At 49.4% G+C, this 25,568-nt stretch overlaps 1 protein-coding gene and 1 pseudogene across 13 annotated transcripts in view; both read right to left on the minus strand.

The window, feature by feature from the left end:
- Window positions 1-11,717: 11,717 nt before the first annotated feature.
- On the minus strand, window positions 11,718-12,687 carry LOC144337597 (small ubiquitin-related modifier 2 pseudogene; annotated as a pseudogene).
- A 2,290-nt stretch (window positions 12,688-14,977) lies between these two features.
- Window positions 14,978-25,568, minus strand: part of WDTC1 (WD and tetratricopeptide repeats 1) — an 81,362-nt gene continuing 70,771 nt past the window's right edge. For 7 of the 13 annotated variants that reach the window (XM_077967516.1, XM_028837432.2, XM_077967506.1 and 4 more), the window contains 5 exons: window positions 25,339-25,512; window positions 22,026-22,261; window positions 19,392-19,566; window positions 18,010-18,202; window positions 14,978-17,029 (listed from right to left, as the gene is read on the minus strand). In XM_077967516.1, the coding sequence (XP_077823642.1) occupies window positions 16,832-17,029; window positions 18,010-18,202; window positions 19,392-19,566; window positions 22,026-22,261; window positions 25,339-25,512 (976 nt within the window). In that variant the 3' untranslated portion in view covers window positions 14,978-16,831. Of the gene's footprint in view, window positions 17,062-17,955; window positions 18,203-19,391; window positions 19,567-22,025; window positions 22,262-25,338; window positions 25,513-25,568 lie in introns of all 13 variants that reach the window. The other 6 variants (XM_077967530.1, XM_077967539.1, XM_028837434.2 and 3 more) reach the window with 3 other exon arrangements.

Consider the following 25,568-nt stretch of genomic DNA (forward strand, 5'->3'; position numbering starts at 1 on the left):
CGGCGCAAACCCAAGTCTTATACCTCCCTTGCCCTTTTCATTCTGTGGTCCTCTCACGAGGTAGTGGTAGCGTAATGAGAGACTACGATTGTGTGTGCGCACGTGTGTGTGTGTGTGTGTGTATGTATTTTATTGTATATACAGGGAAGACCTGCTAGAAGATAGGATATTATTGAGTCTTGATGTCTGCCATGTGGCACGGGAGTGGGGGTATGGGTGCAGCGGTGCAAAGAAAGGAAGGCCGTGCAGAGCACTATGTACAAGAGTGTGAATACTTAATAAGCCTTAGATGTGATCCAATCCCTTCATTGTACAAATGGGAAAACGGGCTCAGGAAAGTTAATTGTTTGAGATCACACACAACCATACTTACAGAGAAGCCAGGCTCAAATGTTGGAGCCTTTTGGCTTTTTTTTTTTTTTTTTTTTTTTTTGAGACGGAGTCTCGCTCTGTCGCCTGGGCTGGAGTGCAGTGGCCGGATCTCAGCTCACTGCAAGCTCCGCCTCCCGGGTTTACGCCATTCTCCTGCCTCAGCCTCCCGAATAGCTGGGACTACAGGCGCCCGCCACCTCGCCCGGCTAGTTTTTTGTATTTTTTTTAGTAGAGACGGGGTTTCACCGTGTTAGCCAGGATGGTCTCGATCTCCTGACCTCGTGATCCGCCCGCCTCGGCCTCCCAGAGTGCTGGGATTACAGGCTTGAGCCACCGCGCCCGGCCGCCTTTTGGCTTTTTAAAGGATACCAAGACAGACAAAGGAAATGAAGTCTACTGGGGTGGGGAGGGGAAGTGGGGGAGAGTCCAAAGTCAGAAGGAAGACTGCCACTAAAAATCAGGCTTAAAGAAAAAAGAACAGAAAGAGTAATCAGGTAAAGGTATGGACAAATGCACTCAGGAAGTTAGGAGCTTCCCATTTGGGGAAGGTCCTTCTTCCATTGAATTACCCTCCCTCAATGCTGATCTGTGGAGAGCTTGCTGTCCTGTTTGTAGCACCTAATATTTTCATGTTTTTTTTTGTGGGGGATGTCTGCCTCTGCTATGGAACTCTAAGGTCCTTGACTTCAGTAGCTGGCACAGTTCCTGGTGCAAAGCATATGCCCACTAGATGTTTACTGATTTATTAAATGATTGAATAAATTGATGTTTTATAAAGACCTCACAGATTCACAGGTGTGATAATGATTATGGTGGGTTAGAAAGTGATTATAACCCACTCTAAATTCTTTGAGCACATTTGTACCTCTCCTTGACCCCTCTGCAGTGTGTGATCCTTGAAGGGCAACAACCAGCATCCAGCACAGGGTTTGGAATAGATTAGGTGTGTAGTTTACAGTTGTTGAGAATAAATTACATTACTTCTTGATTCAATCACTGTAGTTATCTAATCTTTTCTGGACCACAGGCTGTGAGGAAAGTCTGTGCCTTAGACATCTCTCTACCATGACTGTCAACCCATAATTCTAGCATAGGGTTGCTGGGTACCCTTTAAACATTTATTGTAGGTATTGATGAATAACCAACCAAAGTAAGTCTCTCAGGACCTGCCATAAGTTTGGTAGTACTAATATACGTACCACATTTAATCTGCCAACCTTCAATGGCTTCTCATTGCACTTAGTATGAAACACAAATATCTTACCATGGCTCACAAAGCCCTGCACCATCTGGACCACGCCCCTTCCTTATTTACTATACTACAGCCATCCTGGCCCTTTTTTTCAGTTCCTCTCATGCACTTCTTCATATTCCAGGGACTTGGCACACACTGTTCCCCTCTGCCTGAAATACTCCTCCTACCCACTTAAAGTGGCTAGCTTTCATTCTTCCTGTCTCAGATAAAATACTACTTTCTCAGAGAGCCCATCGCTGGCCTCCCAATCTAAATGAGAAAGCCTCTGTTAATCGCCTGTTCTTTTTCTTCATAGCTTCTTTGTAGCTGTATACTATTTGCCTCCCCCACTTGACTGGAAACTCCGTTTGTCTTGCTCACATGTGTATACCCAATGCCCAGTATAGTGCCTAGCACATGGTATTTGTTTAATCAATATTTGTTAAATTGAATGAAAAGCAAATACTTACAGGCTTGGTATCACATGCTGGTTACAGTCGAAACGCAGGAACCTAGCTTGTTACCTGCTACCTCTTGGTGTCTCAAGTCTTTTTAATGGGCTTGGGTTGGTGGGCACAGTGCTCAGGCAGAGGGTCAGACCACAGAGCCCTGGCTCCTTTCCTAAGGTCCACATCATCCTACCCTTGGCCTAGGCAGCTGCAGAAACAGGGGCATGAGGAGAGCCAGGTACCTGGAGATAGAAGCCAGATCCTCTGGGGCCTGTCTCCCAGGTTTGGCTTGCCCCCCACCACAACCCATCCACAAGATTTTTTTTTTTTTTTTTTTTGAGACAGTCTCTATCATCAGGCTGGAGTGCAGTGGCATGATCTCGGCTCACTGCAACCTTTGCCTCCTGGGTTCAAGCGATTCTCCTGCCTCAGCCTCCCAAGTAGCTGGGACTACAGGCGCGCGACATCACACCCAGCTAATTTTTGTATTTTTAGTAGAGATGGGGTTTCACCATGTTGGCCAGGATGGTCTTGATCTTTTGACCTTGTGATCCACCCGCCTCAGCCTCCCAAAGTGCTGGGATTACAGGCGTGAGCCACCACGCCCAGCCTTTTTTTTTTTTTTTTTTTTTTAAATGATGGATTCATCCCTGCAGAACGCTCCTTCTCACATATACACCTTGGTTCTCTCACCCAATTGTAAGAGTCTCTCTGGCCTGTGCCCTGGACTCCTCTGCTGTTGCTTCCTCATCACCCATAAACAGATGGGAAATCTCCATCAAAGACTAATATTTCCTTCCAGGCTTACAGGATCACAGCAGGGTCCTGGAGGAAGCTCCTGTTATGGCTGAGCTTGGGACAGGATTGATAGGTTTCAGAGCTATCCCTCCCCCAACACACACCCCAACCTAAAATAGGAATGACCATCTGGATCCACTTATGGGTTTGGCTGGGGGAGGGAAGGATGCCAGAGCTGAAACTGTCAAGCTGGGAAACCTTTGAGGGTAAGATGCTGCTTATTTGAAGGGTGAGCTTAGGGCATTTCCTCTCTTGGTGGGTGTCAGAGCACCCCCTCAATTGGCCCCATGTATAAGTCCCCAGGACTCACAAATCTCCTCTCTCAGGCTATCTCGCTACTGGCTTTCAAGGCCCCTCATGATGCCCTCAAATTTTCTTTCCAGATTCATTTCTCACAGTCTCCTTTGGGACTTGCCTGGAGTTAGCCTCACTGGCCTGTTTGCCCTTCACAGAATGAGTCCTGCACTTCATACCTCGTGTGTTTGCTCACACCGTTCCCTCATCGGGGACGTCCTTCCTCTCCTCTTCTACACTACTTTCAAGGTTTCAGGCAAATGCTCCCTCTTTGCTCCCAGAGCACGAAGGCTGTGTTTCCACCTATTGAATATTCATGTGTACTTGCATTAGCATTAGCTGTTTACATGTCTGTCGCTCCCAAGAGACTGTGAACTCCTTGAGAAGGGGACTAACTGGATCTATTGGTCCCTGTATCCAACCAGGCAACTGGCAGAGAGGAAGTGCTCAGGTAATGTCACTGGAGTTATTTGTTGACTGTAGATGGTCTCCTTAAGGGCTCTGGGGAAGAATCACCTCAATCCAGGGAAAGAGCCTGAGCCAGGGGCATGCTGCAGTGTACGCAGCATGTGGGAGGGCAGCATCCTCTCTTCTGCTCAGCCCTCTCTGGCCCCTGGAAGCTGGGCCTCTCTCCATTCTGACTCCAAGCCTTCCCATGGTGGGGAGGAGATTAAGGGGACCAACTCAGTGCAAGAAACCATTTCAGAGCAAACCCACTGGCCCTTTAGACATCAGAGTTCACAAAACGACTTCCTTTTCCATTCAATTTTTTGTTTTATTTGGAAATGGAGTCTCCCTTTGTTGCCCTGGCTGGAGTGCAGTGGGGCCATCTTGGGTCACTGCAACCTCTGCCTCATGGGTTCAAGTGATGCTCCTGCCTCAGCCTCCTGAGTAGCTGGGATTACAGGTGCCTGCCATGACGCCCAGCTAATTTTTTTTTTTTTTTTTTGAGATGGAATCTTGCTCTGTTGCCCAGGCTGGAATGCAGTGGCGCTATCTTGGCTCTCTGCAACCTCTGCCTCCCAGGTTTAAGCAATTCTCCTGCCTCAGCCTCCTGAGTAGTTGGTACTATAGGTGTGTGCCACCATACCTACAAATTTTTTTATTTTTTGTAGAGACGGGGTTTCACTGAGTTAGCCAGGCTGGTCTTGAACCCCTGACCTCAGGTGATCTGCCCACCTTGGCCTCCCGAAGTGCTGGGATCACAGGCGTGAGCCACTGTGCCCGGCCCCAGCTAATTTTTGTATTTTTACTAGAGATGGGGTTTCACCATATTAGCCAGGCTGGCCTTAACTCCTGACCTCAAGTGATTGTCCACTTCGGCCTCCTAAAGTGCTGGGATTACAGGTGTGAGCCACCAAACCCGGCCTCCATTCCATTTTATAGATGGGCTAAGTTACCCAAGGTTATAGAAAGCACAGCTAGGACCAGGATCTAAGTCTCCCACTTTGGGGTGCCCAGTAAAGCATGATGGCTATACATGTGGACTCAGGAGTCAGGCAGCTCAGTGTTTGAACTTCAGCTCTGTCAGTATCTGTCGCACCTTAGAAAAGTAGCAGAACCTGTTAGGGCATCAGTTTCCTTCTCTCTAAAATGAGAAATAGGCCAGGCATGGTGGTTCACACCTGTAATCCCAACACTTTGGGAGGCCAAGAGGGGAGGATTGCTTGAGCTCAGGAGTTTGAGACCAGCCCGGGCAACACAGAAAGACCTCATCTCTACTAAAAAAAAAAAAAAAAAAATTAGCTGGGCATTGTGGCACATGCCTGCTGTAATTCCAGCTACTTGGGAGGATTGCTTGAGCCTGGAGGAGCCGCAGTGAGCCGCTATTTTTTTGTTTGTTTATTTATTTCAGACGGAGTTTCACCCAGGCTGGAGTGCAATGGCGTGATCTCGGCTCACTGCAACCTCCACCTCCCAGGTTCAAGTGATTCTCCCTGTCTCAGCCTCCCGAGTAGCTGGGATTACAGGTGCTTGCCACCATGTCCGGCTAATTTTTGTAATTTTAGTAGAGATGGAGTTTCATCATATTGGTCAGGCTAGTCTTGAACTCCTGACCTCAGGTAATCACCCACCTCGGCCTCCCAAAGTGCTGGGATTACAGGCGTGAGCCACCACGCCCAGCCAGTGAGCCATTATTAATTTCATCATCCAGGTATTAAGCCTGGATGTTGATAGTTATCTTTTCTGCTCCTCTCCCTCCTCCCACCCTCCACCCTCCAGTAGACCCCAGTGTTGTCTCCTTTGTGTTCCTAAGTTCTTATTATTTTTTTTGAGACAAAGTCTTGTTCTGTCACCTAGGCTGGAGTGCAGTGGCACGATCTCAGCTCACTGCAACCTCTGCCTCCTGAGTTCAATTGATTCTCATGCCTCAGCCTCCCAAGTAGCTGGGATTACAGGCGCACACTACCATGCCCGGATAATTTTTGTATTTTTAGTAGAGATGGGGCTTCACCATGTTGAGCAGGCTGGTGTTGAACTCCTGGCCTCAAGTGATCCTCCTGCCTCAGCCTCCCAAAGTGCTGGGATTACAGGCATGAGCCACTACATTTGGCCTGGTGACGACCCCTTTTAGGGCTTACTAGAGTGATGAGGGGAGACCAGTGTGAGAGTCTCTAAATCACTGTAAAATAGGGGTAAACTATGGCCTCATTAGGATCAGGACCTTATTTTATATGTAAAAAAGAATTGAGTGGGAGCAGGAGGCCGAGCAACCAAGTGGGACATTCCTTCTTCAGGCCACCACCCCTGCCAGACATGTTAATATCCCTAGACCTGACAAAGAACCTGGCACGTGTGGGGCACTGAATGATGGCAGAATATACTGGGGAGGACTCACATTTCACAGTAAAATCCAGTGTTCAGCAACCATGCACAATCCCTGTATTTGCTACTCCTCCAGATAATCTGGAGGCCCCAGGAAGGCAAGAAATATGTTGTGTACAATTTTGTTATGCCAGTGCCTAGCCCAATGCCAGACACAGAGTAGGAGTTCAAAAGTATCATGGGCCGGGCATGGTGGCTCACACCTGTAATACCAGCATTTAGGGAAGCTGAGGCGGGAGGTTCACTTGAGCCCAGGAGTTTGAGACCTGCCTGGGCAATATGGCAAGACCCTGTCTCTATTTAAAGAAAAAAAAACCCGGGCGCGGTGGCTCACACCTGTAATCCCAGCACTCTGGGAGGCCGAGGCAGGCGGATCACGAGGTCAGGAGATCAAGACCATCCTGGCTAACATGGTGAAACCCTGTCTCTACTAAAAATACAAAAAATTAGCCAGGCATGGTGGCGGGCACCTGTGGTCCCAGCTACTCGGGAGGCTGAGGCAGAATGGCATAAACCAGGGAGGCGGAGCTTGCAGTGAGCCGAGATTGCGCCACTGCACTCCAGCCTGGGTGACAGAGCGAGACTCCATCTCAAAAAAAAGTATTGTGACCTATTACATTATAAGAAAATGGTTTATAAAGAATTGTACTAGGCCAGGCGTGATGGCTCATGCCTGTAATCCCAGCACTTTGGGAAGCTGAGGCAGGCGGATCACCTGAGGTCAGGAGTTTGAGACCAGCCTGGCCAACATGCCAAAACTCTATCTCTACTAAAAATACAAAAATTAGCTGGGCATGGTGGCACATGCCTGTAATCCCAGCTACTCGGGAGGCTGAGGTAGGAGAACTGCTTGAAGCTGGGTGGCGGAGGTTGCAGTGAGCCAAAACAAATTTGCGCCCTGCACTCCAGCCTGGGTCACAGAGTGAGACTTCATCTCAAAAAAAAAAAAAAAAAAAAAAAGGACTAGGAATTAGGGATCAGGAATCCAGTCCTGGCTTTGGTTCTAATTCACTAGGGGGCCTCAGGCAACACCATCCCTTTTCCTGCCCCTCTTTGAAACTCATGGTCCCTATCTGTACAATGTGGAGAAAGAGCTAGATCAGTGGTTCTCAGCTCTGGCTGCATATTAAAAATGAACCTGGGATGATTTAAAACAATGGATGCCAGCCCAGGTCAGAAACGGAGGACAAAACTCCCATGCTGTTTAGTAGCGGGAGCGCCTGTGAAGGCCACTGCACTCCAGCCAGCGCAACAAAGCAAGACCCCATCTCTTAAGTTAAAAAAAGGAGAAAAAAAAAAAAAAAAGGACAGATGTCTGGGCTCCACCTCAGACCAATTAAAACAGAATCTCTGGGGTGGGGCATGGAAAGTTACAAAAGCATCCTGGGTGATTCTGATTTACAGCTAGGGCTGAGAGCCTCTGAGCTAGATGACTTCTCATCACCTTTTAAGTTCTGCAACAATATTTGGGCATGCTCCTAAGCAGAGACAGGAGCAGCCCTCTGGGGCCACAATTGCCCTCCACAAATGCAGAAGTCTCAATTTCTCATCTCTGCTTTACTGTAGACTCTCTTATCAGCAGGGCTCGTGAATGCTTTGGAGGAGTCACACATGTGGACACTCTTCAAAAACGCAGCACCACTCATCTTTTTGCTGTTTCTGTAGTTTTGCCTTTTCCAGGAAGTCATATAGTTGGAATCATACAGGATGTAGCCCGTTCAGTCTGGTTTCTTTCCCAAAGCAATAAACATTTAAGTTTCCTCCATATCATTTTGTGGCTTGATAGCTCATTTCTGTTTATCCTGAATAATATTCCATTTTATGGCTGTATCAGTTTATCTGTTCACTTTTTTTGTTTGTTTGTTTTTTGAGACAGAGTCTCGCTCTGTCACCCAGGCTGGAGTACAGTGGCCGGATCTCGGCTCACTGCAAGCTCCGCCTCCTGGGTTCACGCCATTCTCCTGCCTCAGTCTCCTGAGTAGCTGGGACTACAGGCGCCCGCCACCTCGCCCGGCTAGTTTTTTGTATTTTTTTTTTAGTAGAGATGGGGTTTCACCGTCTTAGCCAGGATGGTCTCGATCTCCTGACCTTGTGATCCGCCCGTCTCGGCCTCCCAAAGTGCTGGGATTACAGGCTTGAGCCACCGCGCCCGGCCTGTTTTTTTAAATTGAAACGTTGTCTTGCTCTGTTGTCGCCCAGGCAGTGGCATGGTCTTGGCTCACTGTGACCTCCACCTCCTGGGTTCAAGCAATTGGCCTGCCTTGGCTTCCCAAGTAGCTGGGACAACAGGTGCACACCACCATGCCCGGCTAATCTTAGTATTTTTAGTAGAAATGGTGTTTCACCATGTTGGCCGGGCTGGTCTCGAACTCCTGATCTCAAGTGATCCACCTGTCTCAGCCTCCCAAAGTGCTGGGATTATAGGCGTGAGCCACCGCACCTGGCCTCCATTCACCTTTTGAGGGGCATCTTGGTTGCTTCCAGTTTTTGGCAATCATGAATAAAGCTGCTATAAACATTCATGTACAGGTCTTTACATGGTCATGTTTTCAACCCCTTTAGTTAAATACAAGGAGAGTGACTGCAGCACTGTATGGTAAGAGTATGTTGAGCTTTGTAAGAAACTGCCAAACTGTCTTCCAAAGTGGCTGTACTATTTTGCATTTCCTCTGGCAATGAATGAGAGTTCCTGTTGCTCTACATCCTTGTCAGCATTTGCTGTGGACAGTTTTAACATTTTAGCCATCCTAGTAAGTGTGCGATGTGTAATGGTATCTCATTGTTTTAATTTGCAATTCCCTAATGACATAATATTAAAAATCTTTTCATATGCTTACTAGTCACCTGGGAATCATCTCTGGTGTGGTGTTCAGATCTTTTGCCCATTTTGAAATTGGGTTGTTTCCATATTGTTGAGTTTTAAGAGTTCTTGGCTGGACGCGGTGGCTCAGGCCTGTAATCCCAGCACTTTGGGAGGCCGAAGCGGGCAGATCACGAGGTCAGGAGATTGAGACTATCCTGACTACACGGTGAAACCCCGTCTCTACTAAAAATACAAAAATTAGCTAGGCGTGGTGGCGGGCGCCTTTAGTCCCAGCTACTCGGGAGACTGAGGCAGGAGAATGGCATGAACCCAGGAGGCGGAGCTTGCAGTGAGCTGAGATTGCACCACCGCATTCTGGTCTGGGAGACAGAGCGAGACTCCGTCTCAAAAAAAAAAAAAAAAAAAAAAAAAAAAAAAAAAAAAAAAAGGCCGGGCGCGGTGGCTCAAGCCTGTAATCCCAGCACTTTGGGAGGCCGAGATGGGCGGATCACGAGGTCAGGAGATCGAGACCATCCTGGCTAACACGGTGAAACCCCGTCTCTACTAAGAAATACAAAAAAACTAGCCGGGCGAGGTGGCGGGCGCCTGTAGTCCCAGCTACTCGGGAGGCTGAGGCCGGAGAATGGCGTGAACCCGGGAGGCGGAGCTTGCAGTGAGCTGAGATCCGGCCACTGCACTCCAGCCTGGGCTACAGAGCGAGACTCCGTCTCAAAAAAAAAAAAAAAAAAAAAAAAAAGAGTTCTTTGTGTATACAAATCCTTTATCTGTGTTTTACAAATATTTCTCCCAGTCCTTGGCTCTTCATTCTCTCCACCGTGTTTTTCACTGACAAATTTTTTATTTTAATGAAGTCCAACTTACCAATTTTTTTCTTTCCTGGATTGAGGTTTTGGTGTTGTATCTAAAACTCATTGCCAAACCCAACAAAGTGGCTGGGACTACAACTCGGATTATGTTAAAGCTATAGATCAAGTTGGATGTTTTTCCTATGTTATCTTCTAGAGGTTTCATAGCTTTGTATTTTAAATTTAGGTCTGTCATCTATTTTGAGTTAACTTTTGTAAACAGTGTTAGGTCAGTATTTAGATTTTTTTTTGCATATGGATGTCCAATTGTTCCATCACTGTTTGTTGATAAGACTATCTTTTCTCCATTGAATTGACTTTACTGCCTTGTCAAAGATCAGCTGACTATATTTGTGTGGGTCTATTCCTGGGTTCTCTATTTGTTCCATTGGCCTATTTGTCTATTCTTTTGCCAGTACCACACTGTCTTGATTATTGTAGCTTGATAGTAAGTCTTGAAGTCAGCAGTGTTAATCCTCTGAATTTGTTTTTCGTAAGTATTGTGTTGGTTATTCTGGGTCTTTCTTCTTTTTCTCCATTTCTTTTTTTTTTTTTTGAGACGGAGTCTCGCTCTGTCACCCAGGCTGGAGTGCAGTGGCGCGATCTCGGCTCACTGCAAGCTCCGCCTCCCGGGTTCACGCCATTCTCCTGCCTCAGCCTCCTGAGTAGCTGGGACTACAGGCGCCCGCCACCGCGCCCGGCTAATTTTTTGTATTTTTAGTAGAGACGGGGTTTCACCGTGGTCTCGATCTCCTGACCTTGTGATCCGCCCGCCTCGGCCTTCCAAAGTGCTGGGATTACAGGCGTGAGCCACCGCGCCCGGCCTTTTTCTCCATTTCTTTTTTTTTTTTTTTTTTTTTTTTTTTGAGACGGAGTCTTGCTCTGTCGCCCAGGCTGGAGTGCAGTGGCCGGATCTCAGCTCACTGCAAGCTCCGCCTCCCGGGTTCACGCCATTCTCCTGCCTCAGCCTCCGGAGTAGCTGGGACTACAGGCGTCTGCCACATCGCCCGGCTAGTTTTTTGTATTTTTTAGTAGAGACGGGGTTTCACCGTGTTAGCCAGGATGGTCTCGATCTCCTGACCTTGTGATCCACCCGTCTCGGCCTCCCAAAGTGCTGGGATTACAGGCTTGAGCCACCGCGCCCGGCCCTTTTTCTCCATTTCTAACAAGAAGTTTATTTAAACAAGAAGATGCTTGATTTGAAGGGAAAACTATTTAGGATTTTTTTTTTTTTTTAAAAGAGTAATTTATCCCTACTTACAGACAGATTGCCCTACGTGTAAGAGCTATATACAAAAAAAGTTATAAAATTGTCCTTGGTTTTACAATTAATAAATGAAAAACACTAAAATTCTCCAGGTGAGTAAGGTATGCAAGGATTTTTGTTTTTTTGTTAAAATAGTGACAGCAAAATAACATTGCAATATAAGAGTTGAATGAGTATGCCACTGATGGAGAAAGGGAGGTAATTTTCAAGAATCAGTATTTTTCCTCACGGGTATGTTTTGATTGACATCAAGTGGATGTCACTGGCCATTTAATATTTAAGACAGCAAAATGCTTGTGAACATACACCCGTTATTTTATGTACAGTAAAGGAATAGGTAAGGGAAAAATAAAAGAATAGAGAAAACTATACTATAGTAATAGTCATGATGTGGTGGAACCAAATTGCAGTTTTCTAATTGAGAATATAATCTTGATCTATAAGAACAAAGTTCTGGGTAAGGGAAAAATAAAAGGCCGGGCGCGGTGGCTCAAGCCGGTAATCCCAGCACTTTGGGAGGCCGAGACGGGCGGATCACGAGGTCAGATCGAGACCATCCTGGCGAACACCGTGAAACCCCATCTCTACTAAAAAATACAAAAAAAAAAAAAAACTAGCCGGGCGAGGTGGCGGGCGCCTGTAGTCCCAGCTACTCGGGAGGCTGAGGCAGGAGAATGGCGTAAACCTGGGAGGCGGAGCTTGCAGTGAGCTGAGATCCGGCCACTGCACTCCAGCCTGGGCTACAGAACGAGACTCTGTCTCAAAAAAAAATAAAAAATAAAAAATAAAATAAAATAATAGAGAAAACTATACTATAGTAATAGTCATGATGTGGTGGAACCAAATTGCAGTTTTCTAATTGAGAATATAATCTTGATCTATAAGAACAAAGTTCTAGAGTAAAGAGGCAGGTTCCTTTTTCAGTAGATACTTCTTGTCTGTTGCTGAAACACATCAATTGTTATCTTCATCCTCCATTTCCAACTGTGCAGGTGTGTTTGTTTCATTGACTGGTTGCCTGTCAAACTAGAATCTGATCTGTCTCACTGACAAACTGTCCTTCACAACAGGCTTTCATTACTCTAGTAAGTGGTATATGACTCTTTTTTTTCTTTTATGAGATGGTGTCTTGTTCTGTCACCCATGCTGGAGGGCAGTGGTGCGATCTTGGCTCACTGCAACCTCCGCCTCCCGGGTTCAAGCAATTCTCCTGCCTCAGCTTTCCGAGTAGCTGAGACTACCACCACGCCCGGCTATTTTTTTGTATTTTTAGTAGAGATGGGGTTTTACTATATTGGTCAGGCTGGTCTTGAACTCCAGACCTCAGGTGATCCACCCACCTCAGCCTCCCAAAGTGCTGGCATTACAGGCGTGAGCCACTACACTCGGCCGGTATATGACTTTTAATCTTAAACTGCACCACAGAACCATCCTGCCCTATTACCTTCAAATTAATAAGATTGTTATTCTCAGTCTTGACTCCTTCCTTGGGCTTTTTAGCCACGTGAGTGCTGGAGTCTCCTCAGCTGCTGCTTCACAAATGAGGCACCAGGTCTGCACAGAATGAATGAGCACACAAACAGCACTAGGAGAAGCAGAAGGTGGAACAGTGGAACTATTCTGGGTCTTCTATATTTTCATGTAAACTTTAGAATAATCAGTTGGTGATACAAAATAACTTGCTGGGACTATGACCAGGATCATGTTGAAGCTAGAGATCAAGTTGGAAAGAACTGACATCCTACTATTGAGTTTTCCTATACGTGAACATGGACCATCTCTCCATTTACCTGATCTTCCTTGGTTTATCAGTTTTGTAGTTTTGCTCATACAAACCTTGTACATATGTTGTTAGATTTATTCCTAAGTGCTTTTTTGGGAGGATGCTAATGAAGACTGAATAGGTTGAGGACAAGGTGCTTTTAGAACAGTGAAACTATTCTGTATGACAATGTAATGGTGGATACAAGACATGCATTTGTCAAAACCCATAGAACTGTGCAACACAAAGAGTGAACCGTAATGTAAACTATGGACTTCAGTTACCATAATGTATCAATACTGGTTCATTAATTATAACAATGTACTAATGCAAGATGTTGATAATTGGGAAAATTGAGCTGGGGAAAGACGGGTATATGAAACTCATTATACTATCTGCTCAATTTTCTGTAAGCCTAAAACTGCTCTAGAAAGTAAAGGCTATTAATTTTTTTAAAAAATGGAGTACCAACTCCAAATGAAAAGGAGACCCTGGTGAAGTCTTCCAATGCCTCCCTTGCCTACAGGATCAAGTCTATGGTCTCTCACCAAGCACAGGAAATCCTTCACAATTTGACTGCCCCTCCAGTCCACCCTCTACCATCCAGCCAAATGGAGTCATTCAGGGCTCATGAAGGAACCTGGGACTCTGCACTACTCCCTGGTCTGGAACACTGTCCCTTCTTTGCCTGGTCTGGAAATGCCTTCAAGAAGCTTCTGCAGATGTTAATTTGGGTACACAAAGGAATAATACCAGCCCATAGTATCTGCTTTATAATACCACCTATGGTATTTCTGGCAGGACCTCTCAGTAGTTTCAGTAGTGAAACTACTGTTCCCATAGACTACACCACAGTTCCCAAACTGTGCATCAAGGCACCTGAGGGCACCCACAGCAAATTCACAGGGGGCAAAGTAGGATATTTTGAAAGATACTCAACATCTTTGGCTAATGAGTGAACTACTAGCTCAAGGTAGTTCACAGTTCCATTATTAGATTATGCCACAATCCTTTTGATTATGTCATCTTTAAGAAGCTGGGTCTTTAGTGGTTGCTGTGATAAAAAGCAAATGAAAGTCGATGTGGGACAGGAAATGAAGGTAGCAGTATCTGCTTTCATTAGAAAATTTAACAAGTTGTTCAGTGCCCAATGGGCGGCATAGATTCCGTTAGTAATTGCAGTTGTTTAAGAATGAAGGCTGGGTGCGGTGGCTCATGCCTGTAATCCCAGCACTTTGGGAGGCTGAGGCGGGCAGATCATCTGAGGTCAGGAGTTTGAGACCAGCCTGGCCAAGGTGGTGAAACCCCGTCTCTACTAAAAATACAAAAAATTAGCTGCGTGTGGTGGCAGGCGCCTGTAATCCCAGCTACTTGAGAGGCTGAGGCAGGAGAATTGCTTGAACCTGGGAGGCAGAGGTTGCAGTGAGCAGAGATCACGCTATTGCACTCCACCCTGGGGGACAAAAACGAAACTCTATCTCCAAAAAAATAAAAATAAAAAATAAAAATAAATAAAATAAAAATAAAAATACAAAAAAAAAAATTAGCCAGGCAAGACTCCGTCTCAAAAAAAAAAAAAAAAAAAAAGAATGAAATATTGTTTCTTCCAATTCAGATGTATTATTTTTTAAATGGCAACTAACTTGTTAGGACATAAATACTTTTTAAGTTATTTGGGCTTAACTACTTAATAAATTGAACTGTTAGGTATTTCTTTTGGCTTAGAGGCTCCATGAAAAAATTACTGAGATGGTAATGGTGCTGTGAGCTGAGAAAGTTCAGGAACCTGTAGTCTAAGAGATTATTTAATCCAGGGCACATCAAAAACTTGCATATGTGAAATCAATTTAGTGGGTTATAACCATATTTTTTTCCCTAACAAAACAGAAAGGTAAGCAGAGCACATTGCGTGTAGCAAGGGTAAATATTATTGTGTAAAACTTTTGTTCATTTTATATATATATATATACACACACACGCATATATATACAAGTAATCATGTGTATATTGGGTCACAATGTAAATTGGTTTGAAAAACCACTAAGATTCCAAGCCCCTTATTTTACTGATGAAAAAACAGCTGGAGAGTGAAAGCTGATGACTACAAATCACAGCCATGAGAGCTTGGCTCTGCACTCAGTCCTGCTGGGCGGGGTGGTCACTGCTCACAGTGACCCTTCAAGGCAGGATTCTGCCCAGTAGAGGTGTGGTTACTCAAAGTCATAGAGCTACAGAGGTGAGGGACCAGGTGCCCTCACTTTGGTTCCAATACCCATCTGCACCCCACAAATGCCACCAGCCACACCTAGAACAAAATGGTTTTAATCAATTGCGTCACCCTCACTCTCCTGGGAGCGGAGCAACAAAAAGGCTCGGCTCCTGCCCCCAGAGGACAGTAAGGCTTATGTGTCTCTCCACACTGCAGGGCCCAGGCTGGGCAGGCAGGGGGTGGGAAGCAGGACAGGAGGCAGGGAGGGAGGGTGGGAGGCAGGGAGGAAATGGCAGGTGGCTGGAACACAAGAAAGCAAAGGGGACCCAGCTGGTACTTGGGCCCCAGGGCCCAGTCCCAATACTCCTGCTCTCCCTTCTCCCTGGCTAGAGAAAGGTCACGGAGAAGAGACAGGGGAGCAGGGCCCAGCAGCAGGAGAAGCAGCAGCAGCTGTTTCCGTCACCAATAAATATACTTCATTACCAAGCTAGAAGAGAGGGATGGGAAGAGGGACTGGGGTGGGAAGGAAGGGGGAGAAGCTGCCACCTGTGTTGCTGGGATTAAAGCAATGAGATGGTGCCAGACCCCCCACCACTATCCTCACCCTCCCCTTGTCTTCTTAAAACTGTGAAAAAGCTTTTAACATGGCCCTCCTGTCTCCAGGGCTGCTCTGAAGCCTGAATGAGAGGAGGCACCTGGCAGAGACAGGGGCTGAGGAAGGGAGGGAGGGAGGAGAGGGAGAGGAGAAGGGAGGCTGCTTTTCCCCAGGGGCTGCAGCTGGAGGGCTGGAGCCAAGTAAGCACTGAGGGGAAGCAGGGAGGGAGAGAGGGGGAAGGATGAACCAACTACCTGGAGCAGCTGGAGCTAAGAGCCAGGGGGCAGAGGGGAGGGGAGGCCTGGTGAGTGGTGGGTTGATCGCTGCATCCAGTGTAAAGCTTGGGGCTGCTGGGGAGGGAGGGGCCGAGTAAGGGACTTTCCCATCTGAGTGGCTCAGGAGACCCACCCCTCTCCCCTCAGAGCAGCAGGGGACAGAGAAAAGCCATCACTTCTTTGGTCTTTGTGGCGGCTCAGCATGTGGGATGGGAAGGCGGGCAGAAAGGACAGAGAAGGGCCCTTAGCAGGAAGCGCCACCTCAGCAGAGTAGGCCTGGCTGGGAGCTCTGGCAGAAAGGTCACAGTGAGGCTGAGGAGCGCCCAAGAGGAGAACGGCCGTAGTGCAGAAGTGCTGGCATGGATGGGTGGGGTAAGGTGCAGTGCCCCACCCTCTGCCAGGGCCCTTGGGAAAGGCAGAGCCTCCAGAGGTGGCCAGTGAGAGTAGGTGCAGGGCCAGAGCTAGTAGCCAGGAGAGGAGTGAGGGTGCTCCACTGCGACCTCAGCAGGTAGCCTGGTCTTGCCCACTCCAGGGCTCCCGTCCTTCCTTTTGGTTCTGCTCTAACACTAGTGGCTCTGGGGGGAGGGTGGGACCCATCCTTTTTCAAAACCTTTCCTGAAGACCACAGGGGAGCTAGCCTTGCAGGCTTGGGAGCAAGAGTGGCAACAGGCCAAGGTGAGCCCTTACCAATTGGGAATCCCACTCCCCCTCCTGCTGCCAGCTGAAGGGCAGGACAGTCCCTGAAGACAGTTCAGCTTGTTCCTCCCCACCTGAGGCAGAAGGGATTCTGAGGCAGGCCAGAGCCCTCCAGGGACATGGAAGCAGGAGGTGGGGGGGGCATATGGAGGGGTATCCCCTCGTGCTCTTTTTTTTAGGGCTGGGGATAGTCAGGGGACACAGCCCAGAGTCTGAAAGCCAGCAAGTTGTAGCAACCTCCACCCCTAATGCCAAACAAACAAACAAAACAGGGGAAATGAAAAAAAGTGGGGTGGGAAGACAAACCAAAACAGAATCCCCCGACCTCCTGCCCAGGGCGGAGGGTCCAGCCAGTAGCAGGGGCTGGGGACCAGGGCTGGAGGGTCTAGCTGGGCCGGCACTGCACCTGGCCCTCAGAGCTGTCCTCGTCATCAGAGGCCCCGGCACCTCCACTGCTCAGGCCCGTGATCCGGTAGCCCATGTTGAGCAGCATCACCTCCAACGGGTCTGCATTCATGCGCCGCTGGTTGGCCTGCGAAGCACCCTCCATATCTTCCACGACTCGGCCTGTGAGGTCTTCACTCTGTGGTGGAGAAAGGGGTAACACACATGAGGCTCAGGGAGGGAGAGGCACCAGGGTACACGTATGGGGCGGGGGAGGGAAATACACAGACTTAACTATTTATAGGGGGAGGTACACGTACATGCCAGGAGGTGTACACACAACCGTGCTACATATTGTTGGGGGTGCTCACACTGGAATATATATGGGGAGACATGCCACCTCAGGATATATAGGCAGGTCATAACATGCTGGGATATACGTGGGGGACAGTACACACCAGGATATGTTGGACACACATACTGGGACACCTGGGACAAGGGGCAGACACAACTTCCCCACCCTACTCTGTTTTGTTGCCACAGCAACTCTTCATCTTCCTTTCTCCTCTCCCCTCAATGGGGAATCCTACAGGAGTCCTCTCTTTAAAAGTCACAGCAAATTATCTTGGGAATCAGACATACCACTTGACTTTTGTTTTGCCAGCTGGGAAGAGGGAAGCAGTAGGGCAGAGGGGAAGGGGAGGCACCAAGCCAGCTTCCCTGGCTACCCACCCTGGGAGTGGAGGAGACTACACGTCCTAAGTGTCCTTGTGGGCTGGACACTTCACAGGCATCTCTTCTTTACTCCTCACTGCAACCTTTCAAGGTGATGCTGTCATTCCCATTCCCCACGTACAGATGATTAAAAGCCTGGGTCAGAGATGAAGTCTCTCAGGCAGTGAGGAGACTGGATTCAAACTTAGGCCTACCAGATGCCAAAGCCTGCATAGCTCCCTTGTGACCAGGGCCTCTGTACAGTTTCTAGGCAATTGCCACTGCATTTGGAGCTTCTGGAATCTGAGGACACAGCCTTGGGCCCCAAGATAAGAGATACTCAGCAGCTTCTAGCCTCTGGGTGGCTCATTTCTCTTCCCTGCGTTAGCAGGCTCCACTGGAGCCTTCCACAGAGTCCCTGCCCTCCTCTCTGCTTGGCTTTGGTCACCTTGACTGCACCCTCACCTCTGGTCGGGGGTTCCAGAGCCGCACAACAGGATCGATGCCGCTGGTGGCCAGGAAGCAGTAGCTGGGGTGTGGCTGCAGGCAGTTGACAATGGACTCATCCCCTTGGAGCACACGGACCAGGTTGGTGGTCTCCTTTTCCCAGATGAAGAAGGAGCCATCGTCAGAGCCACTGACGATATACTGAGCGTTGCTGGCGGGGGGGCAAAGGGCAGGGAGGTCAGGTGGGGTACTGCCCTATAGCCTCAAGCAGAGGCTGCATGGCCTAGGTAAAGGGGGAGCAAGGAAGTCTGCAGCCACTCAGTCCCCCACACGCTGGGGTGTGCACTTGACCCAGAACTCCATGTACATAGCCCTGGTCACTGTTCTCTTAAACCCAGGGCCAGCAACTGCCTGGATTTCTCCAAGACAGTCTCCCCCACAGTTCATTATTCCCTCCTTGGGCCAGGATCATCTTACATCATCTCTCGGGTCTCTAAAATACCCTGTTCTAAGCCTTCCCTGAGCAGTCCCAGGCTTCTGGCATCCAGAATCCCCATGTAGCCCCTCACACACCACTGACATTTAGAGGGCATCTTGATGGATTCTTTCTTTTCTTAGAGACAAGGTCTCGTTCTGTCACCCAGGCTGGAGTACAGTGGCATGATCATGGCTCACTGTGGCCTTAACTGGTCCTCCCATGTCAGCCTCCTGAATAGCTGGGACTACAGGTGCATGTCACCACACCCAGAAAATTTAAAAAATTTTTTGTAGAGATGGGGGTCTATGCTGTCCAGGCTGGTCTCAAACTCCTGGGCTCAAGCGATCCTCCCCAAGTGCTGGGATTACAGGCATGAGCCACTGTGCCTTGCCTATGGAGAGATTATTGATTCATGTTCACGTGTCTCACCTACCCAAAGAAAGTACATCTACAAATGAGGGTTGGGGGTGATGGTGTCTGAAACACAGAGTTTGTCCCTTAGTACCCAGGGCACAGTTTTGAGCACAAAACAGATGTGCCAAGATCCCCAGCCTTGGAGGGCTGCTGCCTCACTCCTAAACAGAGGGAGGTTCCCTGAATGCAGATAAAGCAACCAAGCTCTGGCACATGCAGACAGAAGGAGAAGGAGGTGGGGGATGAAGGAGTAGTCCAGGCACTGTACTGGAGGCTCTACTTGGATTATCTTATTAGTCCTTGTTATGGCCTCATAAGTGGGCATGGCAGGTTGGTCATCTCATAGATGAAAAAACTTCAGAGGCTGACAAAGGTGAAGCCACTTGCCCAAGGGTACAGAGGCAGAGCAGGGATTTGAGATTCTTCTCTAAAACCATTATGCCCCAATACTCCCCACTCAACCTCCTGCTGCCAACTGGGCTGCACCCTCCTCTTCAGGGCCTCGGACCTGCCAAAGAAATTAGCCTCCTTGATATCCGTGGTGGTGTTGCAGTGGCCGCAGTAGCGGAATTGATAGTCGTAGCTTCGCTCCCGCAGCACCATTTCATCCTCTGAGATGGAGTCCTTGCGGCTTGTGCTGCGGAGGCGGACTGGGGCGCCGCCACCAGGTCCCTTCTTCTCCTCTGGGGGCAGAGATCCAGAAAAGGTAAGCGTCCTGTTCCTTTCTCTGCTTCCCTATTTCCCCCCACCTATGGCTCTGTTTTCAGTCTAAAGTCTGACAACATAGAGCTACCTGCCTCCACCCTTATCCTGGAAAATTGGGGAAAGGTTGTGAGGAAGATGCATCTTTGGATCTAGCCCCTGAGGATGTTCACGAGACCTTTGATGCTACGAGGGCCTGAAAGCCCTAAGGATGCAGAGACTCAAAGTGTGTTTCTGTGGAGATGAGAGGCAGGGGAGGGTAGAGTGAGGCACTAGCAAAGAGAGAATGGGTGACTTTTTTTTTTTCTTTTTCTTTTTGAGATGGAGTCTCGCTCTGTCACCCAGGCTGGAGTGCAGTGGCATGATCTCGGCTCACTGCAACCTCCACCTCAAGGGTTCAAGCAATTCTCCTGCCTCAGCCTCCTGAGTAGCTGAGATTACTACCAGGCATGTGCCACCACATCCAGCTAATTTTTGTATTTTTAGTAGAGATGGGGTTTCACCACGTTGGCCAGGCTGGTCTCGAACTCCTGACCTCAGGTGATCCACCTGCCTCTGCCTCCCAAAGTGCTGGGATTACAGACGTAAGCTACCGAGCCCAGCCTGGGTGACTTTTATAAACAGATTCGTAGCGCTTAGGGCAGTAAGGACCATGCCCTTACCCTCTGGAAGACAAGTTATTAGGGTTCCAAATGAGAGACACTGATCAGTTAAGTGACAGGTATTCACACAAGTTTTCTCAGTTCCTTAAAAGTGACTCACTCGTGCCTGCTTCAGGGCCTTGGAGCATCCTGGTCCATATGCCAGGAGCTCTGCATCTCCCACGGCTACACTTTGTTGTTGTTGTTGTTGGAGATAGGATTTTGCTCCGTTACCCAGGCTGGAGTGCAGTGGTGTGATCATGGCTCACTGTAGCCTTGACCTCCTGGGCTCAAGTGATCCTCTTGCCTCAACTGCCCGAGGAGCCGGGACTACAGGTGTGTGCCACCATCCTTGGCTAATTTTTTTTTTTTTTTTTTGAGACGGGGTCTCACTCTGTCGCCCAGGCTGGAGTGCAGTGGCCGGATCTCAGTTCACTGCAAGCTCCGCCTCCTGGGTTTACACCATTCTCCTGCCTCAGCCTCCCGAGTAGCTGGGACTACAGGCGCCCACCACCTTGCCCGGCTAATTTTTTGTATTTTTTAGTAGAGATGGGGTTTCACGGTGTTAGCCAGGATGGTCTCGATCTCCTGACCTTGTGATTCGCCCATCTTGGCCTCCCAAAGTGCTGGGATTACAAGCTTGAGCCACCACACCTGGCCGGCTAATTTTTAAAATTTTTCTTTTGTTGAGATGGGATCTTGCTATGTTGTCCTGACTGATACTGAACTCCTGGGCTCAAGCGATTTTCCCATGTCGGCCTCCCAAAGTGCTGGGATTATAAGCGTGAGCCACTGCACTAGGCCACACAGCTATATTTTGTATCTAGTTAATGCTTCCTTTGGATCCTTTAGATCTTAGCTTAAATGTTTCTTCCTGAAGAACCCCAGAATGCCATCAAGCCCCCCCAACACACACACCATTCAGGCCCCATGGCACTTGTCATACTTTTTGTTTCTCCTTTATCACTTGGTTCCTTCACTAGACTGTACATGCCATAAACACAGAAATTCCATCTGACTTAGTCACAGCTCTATTCCCAGGACTCAGCACAGTGCCTGACACATGGCAAGTGTCTGATAACTATTCATTAAACAAATGAATTTATCACATGGTTGGTAAACTGCAAAGGAGAGAGGTGAAGATCCATGTCTGCCTCCTGTGAGCTCACCGTTCATGTTCACAGACCACACACCAATGGCCCAGTTCATTCTCCAGCACATTGAAGTGAGCTGGGCAGGGCTTCGTGCTCTTTGTGCAGGTAAGGCAGTAGGTAGAGAGGCTGTGCTTTCTCCAAAGCCACACAGTCACGTAGTGGAGCTGCATTTGGAACCAAGGCCCCACGTTCCAAGCCTGAGGCATTTCTACTGCTCTGCGCTATTGTCTCTGCTGCACTTGTACACTCGGAACAAACACAACGACCAGCTTCTGCTTCTCAGATGCCCAGGTGGAACCACCAGGGCCCTGTCTGAGCAGGTGAGGATGCCTAGTGGGAGCCTGACTGAGCTCAGCTTCCTCCTATTCTGGGCACCAGGCACTCCCCCAGGTGCTTTAAACATGCCATTTAAACATGCTGATCCTCAATAGAAACGCTCAGTGGGAGGTGCTGGCATGTCTCCGTCCTTTTCAGACAAGGAAACACTCTCAGAGAGAGACCAAGTAACTGCCCCAAGGTTGCATGGTTTCTGAATCAACATCTGAACCCAGGCCTCTCCAATCCCGGAACCATGACCTCTCCAGAATGTCATGCAGCATCTCAAAGAGAAAGAGTAACAGCACCCCCTCCTCAGTGCCCACTCACCACCATCATTTTTGGAGAAGAGGGCAGCTGTGATGTCACGACCCAATGCATCACAAGCGCTGCTGTGGGCCTGCTCCGGAAATTTCCCTTTGAAGTCGTCCAGGCACTCCAGGGCTTCAGCCACATACTTGAGCTCAAAGAGGCAGCGGGCCAGGCGAAAGTGTGCCTTCAGGTGGCATGGGTTTAGGGAGATGGCCTTGAGGCAGTCCCTCAGGGCATCATAGTGGTCACCATCCCTGGGAAGGTGGGGAAGAGTGGCTTAGAGGTGGAGCCACGTGGCAAGCAAGGGGTCCCCACTCAGTCTCCTCTACTTCCTGTGGCCACCCCGGCCCACCACTGACAGATCTCATGGCAAGGGGACTTGAGGACGAAGAGAATCCTGGCTCAGCCCAGGCCTCCCCCATCAGGAGACAGTATGGTTAAGGAGCAAGCCAGGAAACCCTGAGGTCTTGAGGGTGGCAAAAGCTGGTGTCAGGCTGCCCTCTGCTGGGCACAGAGTGCAACTGCACACTGGCTCACCCCAGGCACCCGCAGCTCTGCAGCAGAAGGCCTGGCATCTTGCCCACCACAGGCTCCCCAAGCCCTCTTCTCTCTTCCCCCATCCACCTCCTCAAATCACCCCCAGCTGGCCTTCAAAGCCATGTCCAAGGCAGGGGGCCCTCAAGGACAGTTCTGTGGTCTGGGGAAGCCAGAAGTGCCAGGCTGGGGACGCAGGGTCTGATCAGCAGGCAGCAAGCCCTCAGCCAGACCCCCCTCTGTCCTGGCTGACTGATCCACAGCAGCTGTGGCCTCTACCTCCTGGGGCTGGAGGATGGGGCCTGACAGTCTGGCAGAGTCGGCTCTCTGGAAGCTGATGGTAAGGGGGGTTGTGCACACCAGGAGCTCCAAATCGTCCCCACTCACTTCTCCAACCTCCTGAAGCATGGATGAAGGGAAGTGGGAGTGCTTTTAGTGGGGAAGTGGGGAAAGAGGAAGTGAAAGGAGGTCAGAGAAGCCCCTCCTTTTCCCACCCTGTGCCAGAATATAGGAAGCACACTCCCCCAGCACCCACAGACCTGTCTTTGCCTCTTGTCTGGAGAGCCAGACGGGCCCCACAGGAGCTGCTTCTTTGGAAGCCTTTTTTTTTTTTTTCCAACTGGGCTGGGGTAGGCCTACGACTCAACTGTGCCAAGCAGCAGTAAGAGACACCCCCTAGAGTTAATAGCCCCTTTTCCAAGGGCACAGCTCACAACAATCCGGCATGGCTAAGGCAGGTCTGACATGGGAAGGTCCTTCCCGAGCCTCCTTCTGCAGCACTCAGAGGGAGCACCCAGTCCTTGAAGCAGCCATGCTCAGACCAGCAACCAGCAGCTCAGCCCATGTGGGGGCAGGCAGGAAACAGAGCTGCTTCAATGGTGTGGCCTGCGTCAGGATGAGTGGCTGTGACGAAGGAGCAGGCACTGTGTGGAAACCCAATTACTGCCTGCAAGGTGCCCCTCTGAGCTCCTGGGGAGAGCCAGACCAGAGACCAGCCAGGAGCCAGAGGGTGACAGCTCCCACTGCATCCAGGAGCAGATGGCAGCCCTGGGGAGACTGGCCTAGGACAGAATGTGACATTCTAGGGGTCACTGGCAGGCATGTGGGGATGGGGGTAGAGAGCAGGCTGGCCCCAGGGCTCACCCTTCCTAGACTCATTGCCAGATCAATCTCCCTGAAAGGACAGCCCTCGGCACATCCCTCTCCTGCTCAGAACTCTCCAGTAGCTGCCCATCATGCACTGAATTGAGGCCAACGTCACCGCTCTGCATTCCAAGCCCTCCCTAGGCCGGCCCCAGGCTACCTCACAGACTCATCTCCTGCCAGTCCCTCTCCGAACCCTCTGCTCCAGCCAAATGGATTTGCTGTTCTGCAAACAAGCTCTTCAGTCAGTCCCCCACCCCCACGCCTTTGTTCACACCATTTCATCTCCCTGGAATGTCCTTCCCCCACAGGCCCCTCCTCTCCTTCATCTCCTGTCTAAGCCTGCCTACACTTAAAGCCCATTCAGACGCCATGTCTCTCTGATGCTTCCCTGCTCCCCAGCTAAAGCGACCCAACTTTTCTTGATGCCCACAGCCCTTTACCTGACCATTTACAAGACTCACTGCTTTCTATCTCTTTAATGCTGAAGTATGTCCACTACTTTACCCACTGTCTGGCGGCTCCTCTGGAGCACAGGAACTTTGTGTTCCTAGTACCTAGCACATAGTAGGAGCTCAGAGAACATGCTGAGGGCACATATGGATTGGGAAAACACCAACCTCACTTAGCAAGAATGCAGGAGTGAAGCTGAGCTCTCAGCCTACAGCTTAGATGAGGACCACTGAGTTCTACCCAACTGTTGGACAGAGAGGTGAATCAACTCAGGATTCACCCAAAACAGTCATCTCCTGGGTTTGGCTGCCACTTGAGCCCTTGGCCAACTCCTGATGCCTCAGCTAAGGCTGGGGGATAGCATCTTCCCCACTCCTACCTAGCACTACCATCCTGCTGACTTGGGTGGGTTTCTTAAGCTTCCCTCTCTGGCCTGCCTAGTTGCAGCCAGACGATGGCACACCAGCTGGCCTGTCTGTCTGGGCAGAGCCGACGGATGCCAGACGGAGCAGAAATGGCTGTGGGCCCAGCTCTATCCATCTCTAGTCCTGGCCCTGGCTAGGGGATGGGGGGCGGGGTCTGCATGTCTGCTTGCCTGCTGGTGCTGCAGGCAGAAGGGCTGGGGGCCCTGATGGTCTCCAAAGATGAGGAGTTCTTTCAGATATGGTCTACTTCTTTATTACCAGCCACCATACCCTAGCGTGACCCACAGCCAGCTTTGGATTTCTGGAATATGGTTTGTACTCAGTCCAAAGGGTCTAAGAACACAGAAAGCAAGCCTTAGGGGGGGCCGAGGGACTGCAGAATATTTTAGACACATACCAACTGAATTCACCAAACCCCTCATTTCCACTTAGCAAGATTCCACTGCTCTTCAAAGTCCAGTTCTCCAACAGTTGGGACTAACAATCCTCAACTCCTACTTCCCCAGGGGCCACAGCACTTTATAATAATATGCCATGTAGGAACTAGCTTTGAACATGTTCCACATAACTGTGAGCTTCCTTAGTGCTTGATTGGCGCCTGCCCACCATTAGCCTGGAGGTGGGGAGGAGAGGCCAAGAAGCCCTAAGAGGCAGCAATATGTTCCTGCCACCTTCCCTGGATGCCTTGGCAACTTGGCTCCATCAGGCCCCTGCCTTTTGGTCCAGTTGCTTTGTCCCTCATCCTGACCCAGATCCCCTCTGCAGTGGCCACTCACCACTTGCGCTTCATGTAGGCTGCTGCTCGGTTTCCATAAAGCATGGCATTGTGAGGGGCCCTCTGCACAGCCTTGCTGTAAAGCTGAATGGCTTGGGTCCACTGCTGGCAGGCAAAAGCCTCATTGGCTTGCTGTTTCACACGCTCCAGGTATGGCGGTAGCTCTACTTGGGGGCTGCAGGGGAAATAGAGCCAAGTCAGAACAGTCAAAGAAGGTCAGAGCAGCCCCTC

Source organism: Macaca mulatta, chromosome 1 (assembly GCF_049350105.2).
Source record: "Macaca mulatta isolate MMU2019108-1 chromosome 1, T2T-MMU8v2.0, whole genome shotgun sequence".
NCBI lineage: Eukaryota > Metazoa > Chordata > Mammalia > Primates > Cercopithecidae > Macaca > Macaca mulatta.